The sequence below is a fragment of the Leuciscus leuciscus genome, assembly GCF_965113295.1.
Source record: "Leuciscus leuciscus genome assembly, chromosome: 5".
Lineage (NCBI taxonomy): Eukaryota > Metazoa > Chordata > Actinopteri > Cypriniformes > Leuciscidae > Leuciscus > Leuciscus leuciscus.
The window spans coordinates 11,411,414-11,426,171 of NC_138729.1; the positions used below are offsets into that span (position 1 = coordinate 11,411,414).

The window sequence follows — 14,758 nt, forward strand, 5'->3', positions numbered from 1 at the left end:
CTCTCCTCAACACCTTAGAGATGAACCTGTGGATACTGCATAAATTCAGGAACATTGCTCACAGCTGGCGATTAGTCCAGCAGCGCTGAGATGTTGTTCACAAAATATGCTTTAAATGAAACTTCTTGGACAGGCTTTTACGATGCTGCTAACACCATAGCAGTGTTATTGTTCATTATTTCAATTAACAATAATTTTTTGTTTTGTTATAAAGCTGAAGTAAAATATAGCCTAAATATTAGATGGAAAAACTTAAATGATCATTTGAAATGTTGCTTTGGCAACTAACTGATATAAAAAAAAAAAGTTAAAGAACTAAAATTACTACGAGTGAAGTAAAAATAAATTAAAGCTAAATTGAAAATATATATATATTTTTTTAATTAAAAAAACGATACCTGCGTTGACAAGTGCTTGGGTTAGTGGGTTAAGAGACACCTGCCAGTTTAAACGAGTACAAAGCCGTTTCGAATGTTTGAGATGATATTGTTTGAAATTGTCACCAGTTTGTTCATTATTTCGGGACCTATATTGTTTAATTGCTGTATAGCCACAGCATCACTCTTGTTGGCGTATGATGTATTTTCTGTAAAAGCACTTGTGGTTTTTCAGCATTAGCAGAATATTGAGCTACACTGCTAAGAGTGGATTTGGCCTCATTCGTAATGGGCCGCATTCAGACCACTAGACGGTAGCAGTAAAAATGTGGGTTAATGGGTGAGATGAGTAGATGGCAGTAGCACCTGTTTGTTGTATCCTGACTTGATAAGTGGTATTTCACTAGCAGGATTGAGCTGTGACCCTGATGCATTTCTTAAATTGCATGTTTTTGCTAAATCTAATGGATTTGGATTTTATTCATATTAAAATGAAAAGGGAGGATTCCCATCTGTTATAAGTTGGGCTTTTAAAAGGCTTGTGCCAATTCTGTTTTAGTGCATCGACATTAACAAGCTGCTTTTTCTCTTTAGGAGCTCCGTACCAACAACCCTCGGTACAACAAAGGAACTTACAACGATTTCAGCTACGTAACAAACAACAACCAGGAAGGCGTGAGCATGAGAAAAGGAGAGCACCTGGGCGAGTTCAATTTGGGCTCCACTATTGTACTGTTATTCGAAGCTCCACGAAATTTTACCTTTAATTTGCAAGCAGGCCAGAAGATCCGTTTTGGAGAACCTCTCGGGACGATGTAACGCAGACGAGGGGGTTCAGAATCTGCTGATGGACACGCTAATCTGTGTGTAGATGCATTCAGGGTCTCAAAAACTAATACACTCACATTTGCAGAGATGTACTCTGTTTAAACTGAGATACATGTGTGTTCATATGTACTCACACAACCACCACTGTTGCATTATTGCCATTGGGTTCTCCCAGTCATTTTGTTAGGATTTTTTTGTTGTTGTTGTAAAATACTTTTAAGGCAATGCTTAGACCATCATGTTGTAAAATATTTGTTTACCATGAAATGCCATCCAGTTTTTTTGGGCTCTAAATTATTTTTCTATTTTGTTTTTAGTAAAATAGTCGTTTTGTTTTTCTGTGTTCGCCCATATTGCCTTCGGCTGGAGTCGACCTGTGTGAAGGGTTTGAAGATTTCCACAGCTAACTTTGCGAGCCTTGGGAATGTATGAGAGACCATCGTTATTTGGTTCCTTCATTTTTATCAGACACTCATCTTTAAAACCGTCCAACTTTTGCTCTTCACCAAGGTGCAAGCCATTTTGACAGTAAAATCGTGGCCACATTTACTCGCTAAGAAAGTTTTGGAAAAGACATGTGACAATAATCACTGCCGTTGTTCTCTGGCGTTGAATTATGCCTTTTCTGGTTGGTCTAGCGATTAGTTGGGAGATTAATGTAAAGTATTTTGCTGTCTCAACTTGATTAGTGCCAAAACGCAAGATATATTTTTTACTAACACACGTTTTTTTGCCCTTTTGATATGAATCCGAGTTCTTGTGATCTTATGGCTTGTGTTCTTGGACTTTTCTTTGTTTGATTAACCAGCACCTAATAAATTCAACAGACTCTACACCCTAAACTAAGGATAAAGACCCTCCAGACTCCCTTAATCTTCTAGACCACGCCTGTATGAAGATTAGGGAGAGGACTCTGGAAATTTTGCTTTGAATGTTTTGAAAACCAAACACTGGGCTTTTCTGTGCACCAAGCACAGCTTGTTGTGGAAATTATTTTAAAGAAAAGTCTTATTAATACAATTCATGTAACATAGACATTAACTACAAACTAGTTCCAAACTAGTTCCAAGTGCAAGAAACATGTCAATAATAAATTTTGAAGATTATATAAAAAGTTTGTTGTTGTGATATTGGAATAATCATTTGATACCATCATTGGGTCACGTTTTGACCACAATGCTTTTTCATAAGAGTTGCTGCTTCTTGATCAGGAACTCGTGAGTGCTGGCTTCACTGATATATATTTTTTTTTTTTTTTCTTCAATAATTTGTGAAGTATTTGGCAGTTTTCATAACTGTTAAAGGCAAAACAAGAAGTGGAATGTTAACACTGTTTAGGGTGGATTAGTACAATAAGCTTCTCAGGAAAGTTTTATATTTATACATGGGGAGAAATCTGACCATGGTATTTGAGGAAAGTCATTCATCATTACGTAATGCTTATTAATAATGAACAAAGTCTCAGTGGAATATGGATTAAGATGTACAGGAGCGCTATCAAGCAGTGTAATGTTTAGTTCATTAAATTATTTAAAGGGCATTTTTATAATTATTCATTAAAAAGACTGATTGTCAATTGATCAATTGAAAGATTGCATGGAATATTCGTACTCTTAAAAATTAAGCTATTAACTTACCCACATGACTAATGTAATGAATTACACGATTCATGCAGTATTTAACCTAATATTTTCTGCTTGTGGTCAAACAAAATGTCTACGTTATTTGTCAACTACCTTGTCAGGACATCTTACAACCTACAAGCACACAAAGCACCCCAGTGCAGTAGTGACTTCAAAAAGAGTTCGGTCAAGGCTTTTCCTCGTGACTTTTCCGGTTTTGCCTCTTTAAAATTAGGCATTACTGGAAACCACTAGGAAACTATCGTGACATAATTTCAAGGTAATGTTATCTCTAAATTGTTTTAATAAAGGTATTGCCGAGTGCCGACCCATGTCGATTCCGGGAATTAATTCCATCGACGACTCCTACGGTGGGAGTCAGGACCCGGAATCGAGCACCCCTACAGTGACTGCAGTACAGCAGAAGTCAGGACGGCCCGCGCGACCCCTCCCGGCGCACCCGCCTGTTCACTTCTAGAAGCTTCTCGTTTCTTCTCCATCCTCCAATCACAGTCAGAGCAACACACTCACGCGGACGATGACACGCCTGTTTCAATAAGCCTTGAACGTTACTATGACCTTCAGAAAAAAATAAACCGAGTAAGCAAACATTTAGTTAGGCTAAAGTTACTATCATTTTACTATTAATATTACCAGCAATTGCCCATTCCACTGCAGTGACACAACTTGCATCCTTAGCTACCTTCTCAAGTAAATACAGTAGTTGACAAACATTTTTTTTTTAATATTATATTATATTATCTTTATTTCTTCCCATCATCAAAATGGGTATGGTTATTTAATTGTTTTAATAATTTAACTGTTCCACTGTGGGGGAAAAGTACATAGGCTACATTAGGCCTACATATTATCTCTCAAGTTATATAGGGTAACAGGGTTATGTGTATAATAATTATGCAAATAAAAATAGATTTATAATGAGAACAACATATATGCCGCAGTGGCGTCATGGCTGGCAACCATGCGTTTTTCTGTACGCATCATGTGTAGTTTCAGCAGAGAAAACTGCCTTCTTTTAACTTGCCTTCTGCATGTATGTTTCTGAGGGTTGTATTTTAAATAAGCGCACTCCCCCTACTGGCGCTAATTGAAGTGTGCAACTAAAGTTTATATATGTGAGAACCAAATAATTAATTATTTACATTCATCTCTTAAGAACTAAGCACGTTTGTCGTTGTTAGGTATATGTTCCCCTTAATCGTTCACATACACACGCTATCATAACAGCTGCGTTATATTTACCGTAATTTTAACCTGTCTGGTATAGTGACAACTAGCCTTACGAAAAATCACCATAACCATAATTTCAGCCAAAATACCAAATTTAGTACATGTAACCAACTGCTCTTTCAATAAAATTGACTTGATAGTAACCACCACTGCCAACAACAAAAAAGGACAAAAATTCAACAAAGCTTCTGAAATATGGAAGCTTATGGGTAGCAAATTCCAATTTGAGATGTAATATGCAAAATGACACTGCAATATGTAAAATGGCAATGCATTTCTGAATCTAAATTTGTGCAACGTTTGGTGCAAAATGAAAATTCAATTATATAATTTACATTTGCCAATTCATACACTAGTTTTAATATGTAAATTGAATAAATTTGTATCGCTTTATAAGTTGCAAAATTAAAAATTTTAGGAAAATTAATTTTAATACAGAAATGCATTGCCATTTTACATAAGCTTACACATGACTATGACATACTTATATACTGAAAGCTGTCTGAATGAGATCCCGACTTAATTTATGAAATTGCACTGTACGTATTATCATGAGTTTTACAAAGGGATTAATCATGCGTGTACGGTGTTGGTTAAGCTACTCTAAAAATATAATTAATGACTAGCTACTAATCACATCTTCAACAGTTTAATAAGATTACTGTTGTAATTATTTTCTCTAAAAAGTATTGCATAACTTATTACTAATTGCTTTCTAAATCCCATATCAACATCAACCAGTTACAAGCATAGGCATGAAACACTTTAATTCTTTCAAATAAATAATATAAAATTGCATACATTATTCTTAAAATGACCAAAGTATTTAAAGGGAGAAGGTTACATTAAAACATAGATTTTAACATTAGACATTTAATTTTGATGTTAAGTCCACTATTGTTTTAAATAGAATTGTATAGTCTATCTATGCAGTATTTAAAGGTATAGTTCACCCAAAAATGAAAATTGTCATCATTTACTTCCCGTCAAGTTGTTCCAAACTTGTATGAGTTTGTTGAACACAGAAGATATTTTAAAGAATGTTGGTTACCAGACAGTTAACGGTTGCCATTGACAATTTTTTTTCTACTATGGTCAATGGGGTGACTACCAACATTCTTCAAAATATCTTATTTTGTTTTCAACAGAAGAAAGTCATACAGGTTTGAAACAACTTAAGGGTAAATAAATGATGACAATTTTCATTTTTGGTGAACTATCCCTTTAATGCAATTACATCAGAAGATAACTAATTAAATTACATACAAATTAATAGTAATGAATTGCACCCAATGCTGTGTGTGTGTGTGTGTGTGTGTGTGTGTGTGTGTGTGTGTGTGTGTGTGTGTGTGTGTGTGTGTGTGTGTGTGTGTGTGTGTGTGTGTGTGTGTGTGTGTGTGTGTGTGTGTGTGTGTGTGTGTGTGTGTGTGTGTGTGTGTGTGTGTGTGTGTGTGTGTGTGTGTGTGTGTGTGTGTGTGTGTGTGTGTGTGTGTGTGTGTGTGTGTGTGTGTGTTTTTTAGGGGAACAGTTTGATAGCAAGCAAATATATACATATATAAAAAGATAAAGTCACCAGAACCAATTAACCAGCATGTTACCTGTTTTTAACTTTTACATTGAGTGTTTCCCTCTGAATCCATATTTTCCTTCAGAATGAAATGTTTCAAAATTCTCTCCTAAACTTTCTTTGCAAAATTTGGGTTGACTTTCTCTGAACTCTGGCACTATGCTGAAAATAAACCTAAAGAAATCTAAATGAACTATGTTGTATATCAATAGTGGACAGTAATAATAACCCAATGCACAGTGTGTGCTGTGCTGCAGATTCCAGGTAACATCTAAAGTATCTTTAAATCACACCTGTAAACCGGCTGTTCTTGACTCCGCGTGACTATACATCTGTTGTTCCAGGAACTTGCTCTAAGGCCACAGCATCCCAAACCGGTTCATCCGCGTATATACTGCCTTTACTGAGCTAGAAAGAATTTGTCATCACGAAGACTGACTGAATCACCTTGTTAGAAGCAGCGAGTAGGTTCTTAAGTAAAAAGACAATTGTTTATGGAGACAAAAGTGATTTTATGTATCAAAAAATATATTGATCATTGTGCCTAACACATAATACAGACATCCAAAACATCTTGGTTGGCATATTTTGGTAGTCAGGCTCACAGTCTTATGGCCAAAAAAAAAAAAAAAAAAGTCCCTGCCCCATTGTATTAAATTAAAAGTAACTATAATATTGCTTATGATAAAATAATATACTATAAATGTTTTATCTTACACTCAACAGTCTCTTTGGCAGCTTTACCAATAGACACAATGCGTCAGCAGTATGTCTACAGCAACCAGAAAAGCTTGTTCAATAGAAACTCGGATGCCACAACACTCCTTGTGCAGGAAGAGATGACACTGTCCTTTTGTATATTCTTTAGAAAAAGAATGAGAGTTCTTCCTCAAGTTTCACTGACCGGTGTCTGACGGAACGTCAGGGTGTGGCTCAAAAACCAAATGAAAACTTGGAGAAGCCCACCAGGACATACTGTGAAGAGAGCCTCACCTCTGTGTACACCAGTTCAGTGTCATTAGAATTTAAAGAAACACTCCATTAACAAAATTTTTCAAAAAACTTAGTTTTAAGTGAGTAAGTGTACGAGAACAATTGGGTGACAAGAATGAAGGGAAGCATCTCAGCATGCCATTGTACGAGGCACACATAGGTAAGGCTACTTCAAAGTGGTCCAAAAAGAGTAATCCAGCCAAACTTAACTGTGCCAATTGAACAAAGCACTGTTTGACATAGTAATCCAAAAGTAAATATTTAACATAACAGGTTTCGGTGCAGTCACAGAAGGTCAGCTCTTGTTTTGTCCAAACCATAGTATGATCTCCAGGGTTATGTAATAGCTAAGGCGCCCTAAAATCCAGTCATTTTAGAGCTATATGGCATTTGACAAAATTTGGGAGGCTGAATGATGGTTCCAAACTGTTAACCCACAGGGCATCTCATCTGGTCCTACTTCCTCCTCCGGCAGCGGCAGCAACAGGCGTAGCAGCGTCCCACCTGCTCCTCGCTTTCCTTCACCGTGTATCCTGGCTGGTTGTTGTAAGGAGGGGGGTTCTGGCTGCCGTTCCTGGCCTCTCCGTAAACCGGAACACCTGAGGTGTTGATCTCCCCTGGAGTTTTGAAGCTGCTGTAGGGGTTTGAGGCGGACTTACGGTTGTTATAGGCGCTCTCTAAGGCCATTGGGTTCATAATGATGGTGCTGGAGTCACCCTGATCCCGCAACTTGGCACGAGGGATGGTGACATCACCATAGGGGTTCTCAAGTGAGATATTCATGGTGTCAGGCTGGAGAAGAAGGGCAAAAATGAATAATCAAGGTTTATGCATTGCAAATAGGAGACTGCCTGACAAGACATTTTAAAACACATTATAAGACCTATTCCCACTAACTATATTAGCATACAACACACCTTGAGCTTCTGTTAACCAGATCTGATGTGTGCACTAATTAATGTTTATATGTGAATAAGAGCCTAAATTCAAACAGTTCATCATAAAGGGATCAAGTCTCTTCAGAAAATTTGAACTAAACCGCTCAATTCATTACGTTTTAAAAATCTCTTTATGAACTTTTTGAAGAGTCAAACTTGCGTAGCAGTCAATGGAGGAACAGAAATTGCTCAGATTTTATTAAAAACATCTTCATATGTGTTCCGAGAGAGATTAAGAGGATTAATACTATGGTATTATATTAATCTGAATTCAGCCTTTCAGAATGAGACATTGAATCATTCACTCAACCGATTCATTCAAACACACTGATTCCATCACGAACGTTACTCTGGGTTTTGCTCTGACTTTAGACGTAGCATAACGGTTGATCGTGCGGTCGGCTTGGTTTGGACTTCGGAAAATGTTACTGGCAAAATTGTGACTAAAATGTAAGTTATTGACTTCAACTTATTGTTTATTTAACTGTTGTATAAAATCATATCACATTTGCAATCATACTGTTGGTTTAAAACTGCCGTGCGGAAAACAACACGATATTGTGATAGGTTTGTTAAGAAAAGGTAACGTATGTACATTGTATTGCTTAGTTATAAAATTATGTCATAAGCTCTTTGTTTGGTTAAGACATCACAAGACTCTTTTAGCTAGGCTATTTATTTTTCACCAAATCATTCCTAGATTCATAAACCTCTCTCTTACTTGTAAAAAACAAATCACAATGTACTTGTCCTGTGCTCGTGACCACTGATACAGAAATACGGATAAACTGCTTACCGGCAGAGGCCTGAGTTTTTTGTTTGGTGGGAATCAGTTTTCCCAGCTGCACGCTGTTCCTGCTGACTCCTGATCTTCCGTGCTTCCGAAATAAGGTGAGACAAACCTGAACCACCAGGTTGGAGAGAAAAGGAGGAGGAGGCTATCCAGCTGACCGTGAGTCTTGTTTAAACATGGCAGTGTGTATGTAACCCCACCCGTGGGTATTCAAGCTCAGCTGAAACCATCAGGTGTAGGTGCGTGTGTTTGATGGGGGAGGAGGCTGAAAGTCAGTTCAGGAATGTTAATATTGAATTCACTATTGTTATAGTTAGACCATATGTTTTAAGAAATGATCAAATGAAATAGCCTATACTTTTGATGTAATGAAAACTATTTGTCCTGAAGCTAATATTCTAATCAGTCTATGCTGTTGTGTAAGATGGTTGGTTATCCTTTCTGCAAACATTACATTGCTAGGCACCAGAGTACACCTCTTGTCCACAACCTTGTTTTAACTCTGTTAAATATTAGCAGAATTGACATTTTAAGTACTGTTTCTTTTTTTTTTTTGTTCCCAGGATTGTATAATATTAGATGAAGTATACAATATGTAATTGTTTGATAGATTTCAACATAAATGTATTTGCTATGGTACATGTTTTATATAAACATTTGATAACAAAATGTCAAATCAAATGGTATTTATTTTATGAAGCTTTGTTCACAAAAATAAATTAGTTAGGTTTCAAAATGAAGACAAAACCAATGTAAGTTACCCTGTAGTTGTCAAAAATCAGTGGATCATGTTCATAGTTAATGAGATAAAGTACACCTGTGGTTACTCTGCTAGGACACCTGTGTGAAATCACTGACATAGCTGTTGAAAAAAAACCATTGTGAAAAATGGCTCTGATGTTAGTTTTGTGAGAACGTCCAATGTCGTTTGGTTGCAGATGCTACTTGGTTTGGTGTGATATCTAATGCAATGGCTGTAAGATATTTATTTCTAAGTTTCTCTGACGTGTCCAAAATTTTACGGACCTACTATATGTTTTAATTTTAATCTGAAATCTTAATGCTGAAAAACAAAAATGTATTTGTCAACTACAAACACTCGCATAGCTTCAAGGAATTCATTTTGTCTGTAGTTTCTCTTTAGCCATGATTTCCTGTTTGATCACAATGCAAATGCTTGTAGTTATTCTTTGACCAGGTTGTGCTTTGCAACCCAAGATTGTCCTGATGGAATGTCGTCATAGGGCGTTCAATGACAGAACACAATATCAATGCACACATACTGGTTCCAACACATATTTTTCAGGCCCGAAAATGTGGACGTAGTTGACTAGCGAATTAAAAATTTCACAGCTGGAAGTTTTAAGGTTCATCTGAAATGCATTTTTGAGGGGATGACGGGTCCAACTGGACTGAATCAGCTCAATGTTACATAAAATCCACCCCACCCACATTTTTATCTAATGTGATGATTGACCTTAAAAGAATAATAAACAAGCCTCTGCGTGACCATGCTTTGTTTTCAGAGGTTAAAGGGGCTTGAAAAAAGAGCTCAAGAGCACTTCAGACTACTTCAATCAAGGGTAGCCCTAGTAACAGCACACGCAAACATCAGCAACAAAAGGACTAGAGTGGTTATGCCGACTCAAACAAAATAAATGATCAAAAGCATCCTCGATGACTGTGTTTGCGCGTGTATTTAAGCCACCTAGTGCAGCTAACAGCATGGCCTGAAAAAAATGTAAAATAAAAAGTTGCTATACAGTTGTTAAGTTTTTCTGAGTGTTTTTTTTTTTTTTTTTTTGCGTGTGTTGCAAAGGGGTTCTGGGTGGTTGCTATGCAGTTGCTAAGGTGTTCTGAATTGTTTTGAACACGTTGCTGTGTTTTTGCTAGAATGTTGTGGGTGGCTGCCAGGGGGTTGCTATGCAGGGGTTGTTTTTACCGTGTTTGCTGTGATGTGAATGTTGTGCTATGCAGAGCGTTGAGTGTTGCTATGTGGTTGCTAGGGGGTTCTTGGTCATTGCTATGCTGTTGCTAAGATGTTCTGAGTTGTTTTTAATACATTGCTGCGTGGTTTCTATGTTGTTATGGGCAGAGATGGGAAGTATTTCACATACATGTATTTGAAATAGAGCCACACGGTTAATCGTTAAAAGATCACAATCGCGATTCAAACACCCACGCAATCTCATTCCTAAATAAACAAGCCATTCCAAGAGGGTCCTCACACCATTGGTTCTCGGTCGGGCCCTGATGAACATGATTCGCCTTTGTCTATTAAACCTTTGACAAAATCATACCGGAACATTAAAATTTGCTTTGGCTCTGCTGCTGATCCAGAGAGAGCAGTTGTCATAAATCAGCCCGATCTCACGGGAAAACGTAAAAATTCTACGAAGTGGCTTATTCGTACGAATTCATACGACCTGACTCGTACGAATTAGTACGATTTTTGCAAAATCGTACATATTTTACGAATTGGCCAATTCGTATGAATTCATACGAATGACCTACCCCTGACCCCGCCCCTAAACCTACCCATCACGTGGGTTTAGACAAATCGTACAAATTCGTACGAGTGAGGTTGTACGAATTAGTACGAATTAGCCAACTTTTTATCATTCGTACGAATTCGTACGAATTGGTCGTGAGATAGCGTTGCATAAATAGGTATGAAACAGCTTCACAAACAGGCTTTTCAACCACACTGTTTCATTATTTCTGTGTTACAAATATTCATATTATCACAGAAGTACTGCTCAAAATCATGTAAATATTCCAAAGAGGTTTGGGGATTCTGTTCTGTGGGGCGATGAAAAAAAACCTGGAACTTTTCGGCCCTATGGATCAGCGGTATGTCCGGAGGAAGAAGAATGAAGCTTACGCTGAAAAGAACAGTCTGTCTACAGTTCAGCATGGTGGTGTTCGGTGATGCTCGGAGGCTGCTTTGCATCCTCTGGCAATGGAAATCTGCAGCGTGTGAAAGGCAATATGGATTCATTGAAGTATCAGGAAATCCTAGAAAACGTCATGCCGTCAGTGAGGAAGCTGAAGCTTGGGCGTCATTCAACCTTCCAACAGGACAAAGCATACCTCAAATTCCACCAAGGCTTGGTTACAAAAGAATTCCTGAAAGATTCTACAGTGGCCATCACAGTCACCTGACTTGAACCCCACAGAAAATCTCTGGTGTGATTTGAAGAAGGCGGTTTCAGCACAGAACCCAAGAATATTACTGAACTGATGGAGGCCATTGCTCATGAGGAATTGGCTAAGATTCCTCAGAAACGCTGCCATAAGCTGATGTCTGGTTATACATCTGGTTTGCAGCAGGTCATAACAGCAAAAGTGTGTTCTGCTACTAAAGATGCTTGCCATGAAGGAGTTGAACAATTTTGAGACTGCAGAAATCATTAAAAGTTGCATTTTAAGTCAATTTTGCCAATACACCTGATTTGCAATGGGGTTTGAATAATTTGGATTACAACTGTGTGACTGAGTCATTGAAACATTCATTCAAACTGTCTTCTAAAAATAATACATTCAGATTCATTTTTTTTTAAAATAGACTGTAGCAATTAACATTTTGTCAGAACCTCTAGTAAATCACGTTATTTTGTTTAGTTGTGTGTTGAGAATCATGATCTCTGTTTGAAAAAAAAAAATCATGATTCTCAATTTATCCAGAATCGTGCAGCTAATACTATTTTGATTTTATGTTTTAAAGTCTTTGAAAAATGTTATTACATTGCAGTTTTTTATTTTCAAAATAGAAATTTGAGAGACAACTCTAGAGGTTGGAGTCAATTGCACTCCACCATCTAAACTATGACTTGGTGCAGCTTAGCCCAGCATCCACACTGGCACATTTCACTGCAGTGATAGTTTAAACGCCATGACATTACAATAGTTACAATCTTAAATTTTCTGGCTCCAATCAAATATGTTCAAAATGACTGCTGAGACAAAAAATGAATATTTAATTACACAGATTGTGCAACAACCACACAGTGATCTGTTCCTATCCGTTACATGTTGCAGCTGCAGTGATAAATCGTCAGTTAATTCTTACGGTTCCGCCCTGCTGACATTTTTCCATAAGTTCTCTGTCTCCGTATATATCCAAAGGATTGGTGCGGTCTCTCATTACTTTGTCTTGTATAGACCTTAACCAATGAGGCATCTTTCCAAAAAGCTGTCAGTAGACAAAAAACCCAAAGTTACAATTACATGTGATCTAAGACCTTTACATAGTTTATACCTCACAGCCTTGTTTTCATCTGCGTAAAATTCAATATGGTGTAAATCCTGACTAGGGTCTATATTAGTTTTTTTTTTTTATTAAACCTCATTGTATCAATGTTCTCATTTTCACCATGGAAACAAGTCAAGACTTTTCAATTTACACCTACCATTGACTACGTGTAACAAGTCTCAATATGTACACCTGGTGAAACCGGTATTATTTTATACCTCAATACATATATATAATTTTATACAGTCTAGTCTTCCGGGTGTACGTCCAGTTGGTGCAAACGGACCTTAAGAGTCTTCAGAAGAGCCTTATTCAATTCAACAGCAGCACTAATGTTCAACTAATTCACTATCACAAAAAGTTAATCCAGACATCAATGGTTCACACAATAGTAGTAACTTAACTAATATTTTATTAGTTAGGGTTGCATATTTGTAGTGTCTTGCTTAAAATTATCTGACTTATTTTAATTTTTTTAAATTATATTATATTGATTCATTTTAACATTGATACTATAATTAATTTTTTTATCTTTTTGTACTAAATTTAGCAGAATGCCTATGGAATGAATTTAAGCCTTCATGAACATATTTCTTCTTATTGGTTTAGTCATTTTCACATTTCAACGGTTCATTGTCAGTTTATGGTTCAGTATTTGTAGTGAAGCTACTTGTTAACACTGCTGAGATACACATGATCTCTGATTTTTTAAACTGTTTTTTGAAAATATTAGTTTGGAATCCATTCTTGGAATTCACTGAATTGAACCTGGAATAAATGATGACTTCAAAATTTCTGGAAGTAAGATAAAGTGAGGATGTGATTCTAATTTTTTGCAAACAAACAAACAAACAAACAAACAAACTGTCAAATGTTTTTTAATTTCCATTAAAATATTAAGTTAATTGAAATATTGAGCTAGGATACTCCTTGCCAGTAAATGCAATGCATATAGTGAGGAAATCAAAACTATTCAGCTGCTAGCTTTGAGCTACAGTAGTCTGTTCACTAGCTTTTGTTAAAAAACTTTTGTAAGTTCTTATTTCCTACTAGGCAGGGGAAAGGAAGAGGCAGGGGAAATGAAAACAATTGTTTTTAAGCATTTATTTAACAGATACATTTCAGCCCATTAGTAATACTTTATTGAATGACCAATTTTTATGTGTATTTTCGTGATACAAAAATGCTGTATTTTATACCCGAGAATGGTGAGCAGCAAGAATTGCTTAGATTTCCAAAAACCCGCTGTACTATGACTCTGCCACAAAGAAAAGTGCGTACACCTGCTCAGACCCCTGACGTCACGCTAAGCACTTTTTCAGGTCAAAGACCGTTTTTATACGAACGTTGGCATGGATTTTACCGTACACATACTCAAAGTTCAAATCTGTGCGTACGCACAAACGTTTTATAAATGAGGCCCCTGGTCTCTACATGGCTTGGGTCCCTCATTCAGTGTACGACTAGTCTTCCAATCGTTCACCAGGCAAAAATCGTAAATCTTATCGCTTACAAAAGTGGAAGCGCACCTGTCCTCAAAAAGTCACATGATTTGAGGTATTATTCATGTTTATAGCAGAGATGATAGGATGAGTTATGTCCTGAAGTTGAATATAAGAATGAACGAAAAAAATCCTCTCAAAATGATATGCTCTAAATGGCTCATAATTTCAAACACATTCTCAGGTGGGTCATTTATTCATGTGAGCCAGTGTGGAAGCTGTTGTAGTATTATGAATAGATTCAAATACTGTGGTGGTGACCTAAAAGAGCCGACAGGAACTTATCAGAGACTTCTACCTATAGCCAAACACGCAAGTGGATGAATCACATTCCACATTAAGTGATTCATTGCCGGCTTTCTGTATCTCTTATTTAGTGGGTTTCAGTCACTTACTGTAGGTGTAACATTTTTACTTTGCTGATGGTACTATAAGAATGTGACAGCACTAGTAAACACACAGTACAAAGAACAACATGCAATTCATGAACTCCCGAAACAAGCAATTAAACAAATCAACAAGGAAACTGTTACCGAAACTGAGTCAAATCTTTTCTCACAGATGCAAAAACAAGTTCCTCAACACATGCTATCTTGCGTAATTTTTATTGTTTCCCAGGATATGAATCTGTA

General features: G+C 36.8%; 2 protein-coding genes across 10 annotated transcripts in view; one reads left to right on the top strand and one right to left on the bottom strand.

The window, feature by feature from the left end:
* Positions 1 to 2,322, top strand: part of pisd (phosphatidylserine decarboxylase) — a 38,590-nt gene extending 36,268 nt beyond the window's left edge. For all 9 annotated transcript variants that reach the window (XM_082169530.1, XM_082169528.1, XM_082169533.1 and 6 more), the window contains one exon: positions 972 to 2,322. In XM_082169530.1, the coding sequence (XP_082025656.1) occupies positions 972 to 1,196 (225 nt within the window). In that variant the 3' untranslated portion in view covers positions 1,197 to 2,322. The remainder of the gene's footprint in view (positions 1 to 971) is intronic.
* Positions 1,382 to 8,526, bottom strand: LOC309498683 (uncharacterized protein). Its single transcript, XM_082169536.1, has 2 exons — positions 8,373 to 8,526; positions 1,382 to 7,430 (listed from the first exon to the last, which is right to left on the bottom strand). The coding sequence occupies exon 2, from the start codon at positions 7,419 to 7,421 to the stop codon at positions 7,095 to 7,097; it is 327 nt and encodes a 108-aa protein (XP_082025662.1). The 5' UTR covers positions 7,422 to 7,430; positions 8,373 to 8,526; the 3' UTR covers positions 1,382 to 7,094.
* Between the last annotated feature and the right edge of the window lie 6,232 nt (positions 8,527 to 14,758).